General features: G+C 36.1%; 1 protein-coding gene across 1 annotated transcript in view; it reads left to right on the top strand.

The window, feature by feature from the left end:
• Nucleotides 1-390: 390 nt before the first annotated feature.
• LOC140147843 (cadherin EGF LAG seven-pass G-type receptor 2-like) overlaps nt 391-12,684 on the top strand; it is a 138,270-nt gene continuing 125,976 nt past the window's right edge. Inside the window, 4 exon segments of the mRNA XM_072169599.1 lie at nt 391-1,547; nt 1,549-2,601; nt 2,604-3,009; nt 3,433-4,197. Coding sequence (XP_072025700.1) covers nt 519-1,547; nt 1,549-2,601; nt 2,604-3,009; nt 3,433-4,197 — 3,253 coding nt within the window. The 5' untranslated portion in view covers nt 391-518.

Genomic DNA, 12,684 nt, shown 5'->3' with positions numbered 1-12,684 from the left:
TTTAAGTTTTACATTCCGTTGGAAAATGTTCGGGACTTAAATACTTGATAAAACTGTTTGATGCAGCGGCAAGTCGGCTGATCAAGACCCGTTGGTCGCCGTTATGGAATGGCTGAAGTGCCTGTTGTTTCTGCGGGCCTTTGCTGCCGTGTGTGTGCTCACCAGCAGCGCTTGGGCGTCGTACACAGTCAACATTCCACATATTTCTCGAGCTGGGACAGAATTATTTAATGCCAGTTTAGGGCAAGAATGGGAATATAACATCCAAGGATCACTCACTGCAAAACAAGCCCAGCATTTTGTAAAAGTGGATTCCGGTAGTGGAGTTTTAAAGTTACACAAACAAATAGAAGATTGTTATTTTCTTCATGAAAATCCATTTATTGTTTATATAGAAGCACGATATAGAACTAGAACTGATGAGATAATTTCAAATCAGTTATATACAATTATACCAGTGTCAATTCATGTACATGGTGAACATTGTAAATTAAAACATCGAAGGAGAAAACATAAACATGACGGAAAACAGTGGAAGAGGAGCAGGAGGAGGGGGAGTTGCCCCAGTTGTTCCTCAGCAAAGGGTGCTGGCAGACTTTTTCGTTGGAAATTGCTGGGATCAACAACAATCTATTTTGTCATTAAACAACTTTATTCCAAGTTCTGTCAGACATTGTAACTTGTTGTTTGTTGTGAAAAATAACAGTATAGATCTTGAAGTTACAGATTCATCAACTGGTGCAATTGGTTTTCATAGAAATCATATAAGCAACTGCTTTTTCAAACCAGATGAGCAGATTATGTTATTAACTTTACAACTCGATCCTCATTGTATACAAGATGCTTACCCTGTTCATGAAGGTGATAATGAAATACCTGTGCAAGTTCGAATCCGAATCGAACATCCTCCAAAATTACTGCAACCTATCAATGAAAATCAGCAAGGAAGTAGAGATTCTTCCGAAGGCAGGAGGAGAGTTCGAAGACAATCCAGAACTGTAAATCGAACTCCTAGCTTTCCTCGTGGTCAATATTTGGTTAGTATTCGAGAGGAAGAGGATCCTGGATATGTAGTTGAGACAGTTGCTGCCACCGATCCAGATTCGTCTTCGTCTCCGAATGGCCAGTTAACATACTCGATGACTGCCGAAAGAGATGCACGAAGTCGAAACATGTTCAATATTGATTCGGAGACTGGCCTTGTCACCACTTCACAGAAACTGGACAGAGAAGAGATAACAGAACATCTGTTGAAAATAACAGCAACTGATCTCGGAAATCCTCCAAGGTCGTCTTTCGCATACCTTCAAGTAACAGTTGAGGACATCAATGATCATGCTCCGGAGTTCGAATTGAGCGAATATTCTATTTCTACGGAAGAAAACCAAGCATCTGGAACTTCAGTGACTGATGTACATGCCATTGATAATGACGAAGCTGGTACTTCGAACGCAGAAGTGAGATACAGCATTTTGAATCCAGAACCTCCAAATGATGCATTTTCGATTCATTCGAGATCGGGATCGATTACCACCGGACTAGACTGGACAGGAGAAGTTATCACATTATACTCTTCTCATTCAAGCTATAGATCTTGGGATGTATCCAAAGCCCTTGAATTCAACCACGCGGATCATTATATCAGTCGAAGACGAAAACGATAACTACCCTCAATTCACGAAACGGAATTACGAAGTTAGCATCATAGAAAATTCAAGCCCAAATAGAGTGATTGAAACAGTTGTTGCTACCGATGCCGATCTTGGCGAGAATGCTCAGGTCCGGTATAGCATGGTTGGTGGCAATTCACAGGGTCATTATGTAATTGATGCATACAATGGGGAGATCATGCTTACTTCGAGTTTGGATTACGAATCAACATCTGGTTATCGCTTGGTTGTACGTGCTCAAGATGGCGGTCGGCCGGCGAAAACTAATACAACACATGTGATCGTAACGGTCGTTGATGTCAATGATAATTCTCCTAGGTTTCCGACTAATTTTTACCCAGTGTCCATCCGGGAAGATGTTCGAATCGGCTCTCCTATTGTTCTCTTGCAAGCCTTTGATGTTGATTCTGGAGAATTTGCTAGAATGACGTACATTATTGATCAACCTCCTGACGACACTTTCCCTTTTGAAATTGAAGAAGATACAGGCCAAATAATCAATGCACTTATGTTAGATCGAGAATTGAAAGATACCTATGATTTTAGTGTACGAGCAAGTGACCAAGGTGTTCCACCAAAAACAGCTACGACAGATGTCCGAATTACTTTGACGGATGTTAACGATAATCCTCCAATGTTTGCGGAACGGGAATATTTTAGCCAAGTGGATGAAGATGCCCTTCAAGGTACAAATATTTTGGAGTTGGTTGCAGTAGACCCGGATATAGGCAACACTGTTTCCTACCAAATCACGAACGGCAACATACGGAATCGATTCAGCATCGTCAGCCAGTCGAATCGTGGAAAGATATCAGTAGCGCTTCCATTGGATTATAAACAGGAGCCTCGGTTTGTCTTGACCATCACCGCCGGATAATTACTTCTCAGTACTTGCCTTGTCCACGCCAACATCACCGATACCAACACGCATACCGTCCCGCTTTTGATCAATCGCCGTACACAGCATTTATATCAGAAAGCGTCTCTGTTGGCCACGTGGTTGTTCAAGTCCACGCCACAGATGGTGATAGTGGCGAAAATGCTCGCATCACCTACACCATGGATAACCTGGCAGAATTTGAAATCAACGAGAACACAGGGGAGATATACACAACGTTACCACTGGATCGCGAGGATAAACCAAGCTATACCATTCACGTTACCGCAACTGATAATGGCATGGAACCTCAGCTGGACACTACTGAAGTCGAGATCTTCTTGACCGATATAAATGATAATCCTCCGATTTTTGCACGAAGTAATTACCCGGCTGAGATCAGTGAATCTGTCAACATAGCTTCCAGTGTGGTTCAGATACAGGCTGAAGATGCTGATGATGGTAAGAATGATTTCTTCTTCAAATTAGGTTTTCAAAATCCCCAATAATTATAATTATTGAAATTACATAAAACAGTATTTCAAATCTCTAGGAACTCAAAACTTATCCTTGTCTTCAGGGCTACCAGAATATATACAGAATATGCAGAACCAATATGTTTATATCATAACACTTGTTCAGAGTGGAGGGGAATATGACCATAGACCATTTTAAATGGTCTATGATATGACAGACCCTCTCTGACACAAACCCCCAGCACACACCCAGGTGGCAGGAGTGGGATACAGTGTGCTTTATGCCCCCCGACCTCCTTGCCCTCATCCCTTTAACCTTCCCCTTCGACCTCATCACTTTTGAGCCCTGTTTTAGTTGCAAAAATTTTAAGTATTATGTTTTATTGATCATCACATTTCTTTGCTACAGGTACAAACAGCCAGATCTCCTACACATTCAATGGCGGTCATGATGGCAATGGGGCTTTCATTATAGATGAAAGTTCTGGCGTCATTCGGACAGCTCAAAGACTCGACCGTGAACAGACAGAGACCTATCACCTTGTTGCGTATGCTCAAGATGGCGGTCGTCCCATGCAAGAAACATCCTTAGATATCACCGTAACCGTCTTAGATGAAAACGACAATCCGCCGGTATTTGCTAAAGAGCAATATGATGTTTATGTTCAAGAAAATCGTGGTAGAGGAACCCCGGTGTCAACGATCACAGCTGATGATCCGGATTCGGGGTACAATGCATTTGTTCACTACACACTAGTAGATGGAGATACAGATTTGTTTGAAATCGACAGTACTACAGGAACACTCATAACTCTGTATGAATTTGATTACGAAGAACGGTACGAGTACTACGTCAAGGTCCGTGCCACATCAGTCCCATTTTTCAATGATGCCAGGATTTACATTCATATTTTGGATCAAAACGACAATAGTCCGGTTCTGAATGACTTTGATATTTATTTCAATAACTACGAAGGACATTTCCCCGTGGGAGATATAGGACAAGTACCGGCGTATGATCCAGATGTGTCAGATGTTCTGAGCTATTCGGTGAAAAGTGGGAATCGTATGGATCACTTGATGTTGAATCGAAGCACCGGAGGAATACGAATAAACCCGATCTTGGAAGGAACGGATATTCCACAGATAATTCCATTTTATGTGGAAGTGTCAGGTAAGTTACAATGTACCGTACTTGAATTTGTTTTGTCTCCATGTAAGAATCGTTTTACACCTTTTGACTCAAGTGCCTAATGTAAAGGGAGAGGGACTGCCCCACCCCCACACCCCCCCCTCATGTACAGTGTATCGATTGGGGGACACTTGCCTAAAACAACCAAAAGGGGACACACAATTCTAGGCTTCTAGCATAAATGGTGACCTTTATGTGCGAAAACACACAAAACTTGTCTAAAACCTACAATTGCGTACAGCGTACATATCCTACACCCCTGATAACCGAGGACATTTGAATTACTAGTAATGGCTATTTTTGGCACTTTTAGCCATGATAGGGGGTGCAGGGGGAGAAGTCTCTACAACTAGGAAAGTCCCTGGCCATTAGATGTCCTCGTTTGGTGGGTTTTAGACCAAAATATCCCCTTTTGTTGTGTTTACTAGCCCAGAACTGTAACGTCTGATCATAAGAGTGAACCAAGGTTCAATATATTGCTTTTTAAAATGTGTATTTTGAAAAAAAGGCTCAAATAAACTCTCTTTTCAAAATGTTTGTGTTAATCTATATCAACTACCTAATTCCCAGATCATCAGCAACAAAGAATTACAAATTGAATTTAGATATTCCTATTATTTAGTAACACAGCCAAACAGAATAAATCCCTGCATTATTACTGCAAGGTTATCCTGGTAGTATCATATTTTAAAGTGTTATGGGATCTTCCTGAACAAAAGCAGTGGATTTTCCAATGCTTCCCTAGTTTTTATCAATTTAATCCTTTTGGATTGGATTTTCTTTGTTGCCGTTTTGACTGTTTGATTTACCAGTTTATGTTTTGATGTGTGTTATTAAATAATAAAATATTGATCTGATCAGTTTAATCCTGGTTTAATCTTTGAATTTTGACTTTAATAATACTTTTCATAAATCGTTAAAATATATTGTAAAATTAATGAAACCTGTTCTTACAAAATGCGAGTATAAAGTAAATCATTCTTGAGTTATGTCCCAGATATATGAAGTTATACTTCATTAACCATTTAAAGCTTTTTTTAAAAAAATATGATATTACTTTACTGGCATTTAGTGTTTTAAAATTTTCAAGAATAAGAAATTCTGTTGTTTTCTATAAAATGTTTGGCATGTTCAAATAGCTCACGAATAGAATATCTCCTCTTCTTCCCTGGTGGTAACCTCCCTTCAATTTTGTGGGAATTGGGAACAGATCTACAGGATACTATTCAGAATTTTCAGATACTGAGATACACAGCAGCCATTTTGAAGACAAAAACATTTTGAATGGTTTGATGATGACCAAGGTATACAAAATGTCTGTTGCATGATTCAGCCTTGGGGGTCTTAATGTTGTTTTATCTTTCTTTAGCATTTGGTTAATGTGGTGTAACTAGGCACAGCAGTAGGGTTTTGTTTGCTAAGCTTACTTAGTGAGGTTAAAGTCCATGCAAAATAACTCTATAGACCTAATAAAAGGGTACCTTCAAAGTAACCATGGATGGGTGACTAGAAAGAAATGAATGAATAAGAAGGTAGGAAGTCCATCTGCCTATCATGAAAATGCAGGGAATGTTTGAATTTTAAGTGAAATGTCAGATTCATACAATGTATAGTAGGCCATTTTGAATATGAAGGTCTTGTGGTTCAGAATGTTTGCAATGAGTCTTGTCCATATACATATTCCTCATTTAGGTTGGTTTAATTTCATTGGAATTTGAATGATGGTCTTGAGCTACATGTTTATTTTCATCTTTACAAACATTGAAACAAACTGATTATACATGGTAAAACTCCTGCCAAAACTACAACAGAATTTGATGAATTATATGAAATTGCCAAAACTCTGACTGTGTACAGTGTGTTATCTGTGCAAAAAAGATTATGTACATAGATTGTAGACCTTTTGAAATCTACTGAAGATAGCACTCAGCTTGGTGACAAGTGATTGGTCAAGTAAACAGGTCAACTACTTCAATTTCAGGGGTAACTTAATTAGAAGATGACAAACAAAACTTATAAAATGATCTGCTATAAACTTGATACTTATGTATTTGAAAATTTTATCCTGAGAAATATGTCCTTTTTAATTATTTGAAAAAGGAGTGATTCAGAAAAAGTCATGAATAAGGACAGTCATTTAGCGTAGAAATATGTTGTAATCAGAATCCAGCCGTGTCAAAGACTTAATAAGAAACTGTTTCAACTTGGTCTTGTTTGTTGTTGCCAATATTGCACCGTATATTTGTGTCAGGCCCATCAGGGGGTAAATTACTGTCAAGCTTCTGATTTTCAAAACCAACTGGCACCGGTGGTACGGTTTTCTTCGTGGGCTGCTTCTCTCAAGAGGTCATTTACATAGCAACAGGATGTAGGGATCCAAACTCGCACTATATATTTAGAGCTCCACATGTGTACGAGTGTGATGTTATTATTGAATCTGCTGAATTCTAATGTCTTCACTCAGTTGAATCCCAGCAGTTCTGTAGATGGGGACTGAGAGGGGGAAAGTGAAAATTTGACATAGCAAATCATGGATATTTTGAGATTCTGAAATAGATTTCTTCAGTGCTAAAAACAAGGTTAACTCAGAAAGATTTAAACAATGAAGTGGCATGAGAAATAAGCAAAGTAGAAAATATTCTACATTAAAATATTAACCCCGTTATGATTTTTATCATGTACAATGCCAACTCATCATTTAGAAATACATTTTATACATTTACAGGCATTTATGGCACCATATATACCATGGCACTTACAAAAATATACACAAAAAGTCACATAACAAGAGAACAGTTCAAGAAAACAAATTAGGGGAAAAACAAACAATGGATGAAATGTATTACTCTTGAAAGGGAGGGGAGGGGACAATCATGCTTCTTGTATTCTTGCCCCAAATAGTGACAATCATTTGTTGCATAATTGAGATCTTTGAAATTGTTTACAATGTAGATACAATAGTTAGTTGTATGTACTCAAGATTGGAAAAGTTTGCTCCACTTCCTGAAATTTTAGTCCAAAAATGGAAAAGGTACATATACATAGCCTTAGGATCGTGTTTAACACACACAAGTTTACATATTTGGAAATAAATCTAACAAGAACATGCTTTTGCATAGCCATGCTATTTTGAAACAAAATTCAACTTAGAAATTTTTGTAAAAAATATGCCCATTTTGTACAAAAATTTTCCTCTGTATCATCTCTGCATTTTTAACCAAATTAAACCTCAGAAAATGACTCGATGCGGTTTTAAACAGAAATCCAATTTATCCTCGGCATAGTATACAATTCTTTTTACCAAATTTGACCTATAAGTGTTGTAAATCCATATACTGAATGACTGAATCTCATGTCGCCAGTGAGTACACATACGTGACTTGCTATGATAATGTGCTTATTTGAAAGTAGTGAATATATTGCAGCAACAGACAGGTATAGTGGCAAATATGGTTACATCACTCAGTGAGTCACAGATGGTATATCGTATGTAGTTAAAAATGGCTTACTCACACATCTAAAATTGATGTCACTAAATGTCGCTAAAATTTGAATGTAAAGCTTACTACTGACAGGTATTAAGGCTTCTCTGGGAATTTTCCACATAATATCATCAAATATGATTTCAAATTGATCAGCTGTTTTTTTCTTGTTTCAAATTGATTTATAATTGATCTCTATTGATTTTTAATTTTTTATAAGTTCAAATTGATTAAAATTGAGCCGTTTAATTAAGGCTGTTAAAAAAGCTAATAAACGTTAAGGTAGTTCATTCTTTGTTTTTTAATTAAAAGTTGATCAACCCATTGTCAAATGTGTTGTTAATTTCTTTATGTTCAGGGATCATTATTTATGCATGTTTGCATCAAGGGCATTCAAGGCAACTTGGTTCAAACATAGACCATTTCAAATGGTCTATGGTTCAAATGGAGCTGTTGCCTGAGCTGTTGTTATTTTATTTGCTGTTGCTAGTTTTAGTCCCATCCTTACTTTTATAGAATAGTATATGTTTTACTGCAAAAACAATCATACATAGGAGAATGATTTGAATCCCATGAGAAACAGCTGCTGATTGGTCAGAATGAATATTGTGTCCAATTTGAAGCAATCAAGAAGGGTATTATTAAGATCTGTAAATGCAAGTTTGACCTGAAATAGTTTAAAGCCTAATCATAATTGGCAACTGAAACAAGCATTTCCAGTTATCAACCAATCAGAAATGCTACATAAATCTACTCTTGTGTCAATGATATTTGTAATTTAAGTGAGTCCTGATTATGATTGACTCTTGCATGTTTTTTTAAATAGGCAAATTAATTAATGATAACATAAAAGTTACATAATCGATGCACGCATTGATGCATAATCGATGCATATTTTTAAAAAATGTTTTAAAAAAATGTTTCATTTTGAAATATAAAACTGATGTTTAATGACTAAATTTAAAAACCCTTAAATGAAATATTGTATTTCAATTTTCAGTTCATTCTAAGACACATGCATGTAAATTAAAAAACCCAATGAAATATTTATAACATTTTGAAGATTAATTTCAAGTGTTTATATAAAGGAGACAACATACAGTTATTATTTCAAGTGAGTTATCGCTGTATTTATTTGCATTCTAAATATTTTATCAGGGCGCACAAGGTTTGTGCTCGTAAAGCTGAGCTATGTATCTACTACACATAGTGAGTCATCAGGCGCAGCGACAGCACTGTCAATAAAAATAGGAAAAATGGCTCTCTAAGAGCAATTCATCATGCACTTGTTGAATAAAGGTAGACTTAGCGTGCATCCTGTCGTAAAGGTGTATTCAGTTGTCTTTGGGTAAATTTAAGTGGCAGTGAAGTGGAAACATGCCCTTTTATTTTCCAATGATTTTGATAAATGTTTGGCATTTGTGTTGATAAAGTGTTACATGTATTAGGAATTGACAAGGAAAGAATAGCAAGAAATTGTGACAATTTTGGCTGACTAATAATATGTATTGTTGTGTTATTTTACAGAAATCTTTATAGCGTCTGTGTCCATTTCTAATACGATTACATATTTGTTAACATGTGAAGATAAGAGTGATAATTTGGAAATGGATTTAATCTTGAATGTGTTCAGGCAAGTGTAAAAATTGTGTTCAAATGCGCATTCAGTTAATTCAGCATGCATCAATTCAAAATATCTTGTTTACAAGCTGAAATTTGTTTTTTTTGTTAGCTGAGATCGCTGTACCAGCTGAAGGGTATTTATAATCACATACAAAATGTCCTATTATGATACTGTATTTAGAAGAAAACAAGTGAATTCAACACAGCATTTTCCCACCTTTTCAATCAAACGTACTTAATTTGTCATATTTACATGTAGCAGTCATGGTGTGTAGCCACCCTGCTTGCCTACATACTCACCACCCATCCAGCCTCACACACACACATACGACACGCATAAGTGCTGCGCTTAACTGCCAGGTCAGCTTTTGAATGAGAGTAACAAGCGGAAATGTGCTGTCAGACGATGAAAAAAAATCTACAGCCACAATTTTGTTTTCACACACCTAGATTTGAGCATTTTCCATATCTTCATCAAGATACTTTTTCACTTGACATGTTCGCAATAAAACCTTGAGAGTCCCTCTCGTAATGTTACAGATCTTCGTCGTCCTGCCTAGGGCTAAATATTTGTATAAGTCCGTTTATCTTTCTTTGAATAGGGCCTGATCTGATAGCCGTAAAGCCTGCTAGGTTACAAGATGTTGTTACCATTTACATGAATGCCCTCCGTTCCTCTTCCTCAATATCGGCTTTTGAGTTCAAGCGCGGCTGACTCAGATAGACCCTATAGGTAAAACATGTAAGATCTTTGTAATATTAGCAGTTTTAATCTAGATTTTATGATTTTTTATTCGGATGCAGATTATTTGCTTGGGTTAATCATAAGGACTGCAGGTCCATTGTGTATTCAAGACAATACAGATTTGTATAATTTGATCGGGTGAGGTTATTATTGTTGCTTCCTGGCTTGGAGCTATTTCCATACTTTACATGCATTAATATTAATTTTTTTATGATGTTGTATGTAAAATAATAATTTAGTTTTATGATTTGGGGGATCATAAGATCATGTCATAACCTTTTATTCAGTTATTCAGGTTCATGTAGGATGACAAAGTACCATTTGGCATGCAATTGGAGGTCTATATGACTCAATGATCAGCAAAATTGCTAGTGGTCACCAACAACTTAATATGTACTGGAAAAAGAAAACAATATTCCTATTGTGATTTTGTACCTATCTTTCTTTTGTTTATCAGCCGATCTCCGTCTTCTGTTGTGGTGTAATTTCTTTTAATAGATTTGTATTGTCTTTATGCATGCTTGTACTGTTCTTTTCATGTTCATCTTATTGCATGAATAGGTTTGAATTTTATACAGGGGGCAAAAATTGAGGTACTGAGACACGTTTTCCTCATAATTGCAACCCAAACAATCAAAATGCTGACAATGTTGTGAAGAATCAATTTTCAGATTTTTGGATCATGATAAAGAACAGAAAATCAACTTGAATTTGATATAAATATCATGAAAATTTGATATAAGAAAATCAAGTTTTGGTCAAAAATACCAAGTCTTAAATATTTTTATATGATACATTTAAGTGATATGAGTGCTAAATCACCTTGAAACTCAAAAAACAACTTTGGCGATGCTGTCCACATCTTGCTTTCACCTGTCACACTATGTGCCTAGCACAAATCATACTTGTTGTGAATCCGGAGGCCAGCTTTCTTCCTCTCCAATGTTTACTAGGTATGTCTTTTTTATTTTTTAAATTCAAATAAAAAGCCATGACAATAGCCATAGCAAGCATCATATTAATTTTGGTCCCATGGAGTTTTGAACAAGTCTGGAAATTAGACCCGCTTGGCTACCCTAGAATGGGTTTTTGCTACCAAATTACCACACAGCGAGAGCAACAAAGTCATTGGCTGTGAAAAACTTTTTTATATTTTCGTCAATGACCCATTAAAAATGTGAAAGTATAGTTGCAGTTACTTAATATTACTTGCGGTTGAACATGCAAGTTGAAATACGGCTCACCATTGTGTGTTTTATATATTATTTATAAGTGTACGATGTATGATCAAATTTCAATTTAATCAATATTTGCAGAAAAGTTACAGGCGTATGTATGTCTGAGAGTAATGTAATAAATAACCACAAAATAACTTTTTGAAAAAGTCAATAATTTCATTCTGTATCCAATTTGGTACATGTTGGCTTGTTAAAGTGTAAGGCATTTGTTCTTGTCACACTTTTGGAAATGTTAATGATGAAAGCCCAGACAATATATTTTGATGTTTAAATTTGAAACATGATTTTGAGTGATTCAATTTAGTAATTTTAATGAATATTTTATGTACATGTATGGTCTAAATCTATCAATAGTAATGAAATTGATAGAAAAAAGATTAAAAAGACGATAAACACCATATTTTATGCAAGTAATGCTGCAGTTTGCAGCAGCTTGAATTACAGCCAGTTGTTGTGATTGTGGAACTCGGAACGTTTGAGCGAGTTGGCTTGCTATCTTCATTAGATGACATTAATATTGAAGCATTATTGACACATTGTCAAAATATAATCAAATTTACAGATTTAAGAAAATAAACAATACCATAACTGTGCAGGTGACTCTACACCCTGCAGCAGCTTGTGATTAAGTGTACAGCAAGTTGTTATTGATGTTGTGATTTCAGAACTCAAGTGATTTGACTGATTTATCTTACTATCTTCATAAGACGACTTTTCTTATACTCAGTCCCCACCATTGACATTGAAGTTGTCAAGAAATTTCAGTAATCAAATTTACAGATTTAAGAAAATAGGCATTAACTCCCATAATTGTGCAGGTATCTCTACACCCTGCAGCAGCTTGCAATATTCAGCCAGTTGGGGATTTTAGGACTCAAAATGGTGCGGCCGTTTTATCTTGCTATCTTCATTAGATGACATTTATACTGAAGCATTGATACATTGTCAAAAATATCAACAATCAAATTTACAGATTTAAGAAAATAAACAATACTATAATTGTGCAGGTAATTCTACACCCTGCAGCAGCTTGTGATTAAGTATCCAGCCAGTTCTTACTGTTGTTGTGATTTCAGAAGTCAAATGTTTGGACTGATTTATCTTGCTATCTTCATAAGACGACCTTTAATTATACTCAGCATTGACATACATGAATGATTTACAGGGCATTTAATTTTCAAGAAATATCAATAATAAAATCTACAGATTTGAGACAAGATTGTTCTCATGAGTATTTTCTACTCTGTGGAAACATGTGTGCCATTGCATTGTGCTTTTGAAAAATGGATTTGTTTCAAAATATATGTGGGTATCTTCGTTGAATAAGTTCATCAGGTTTGTAGATTAAATAAACAAGACATTTTTGGGTGACAAAACCAAG

Source organism: Amphiura filiformis, chromosome 3 (assembly GCF_039555335.1).
Source record: "Amphiura filiformis chromosome 3, Afil_fr2py, whole genome shotgun sequence".
Classification (NCBI taxonomy): Eukaryota; Metazoa; Echinodermata; class Ophiuroidea; order Amphilepidida; family Amphiuridae; genus Amphiura; species Amphiura filiformis.
The sequence above is the reverse complement of the archived record's forward strand: the minus strand, read 5'-3'. Positions and strand labels throughout refer to the sequence as shown.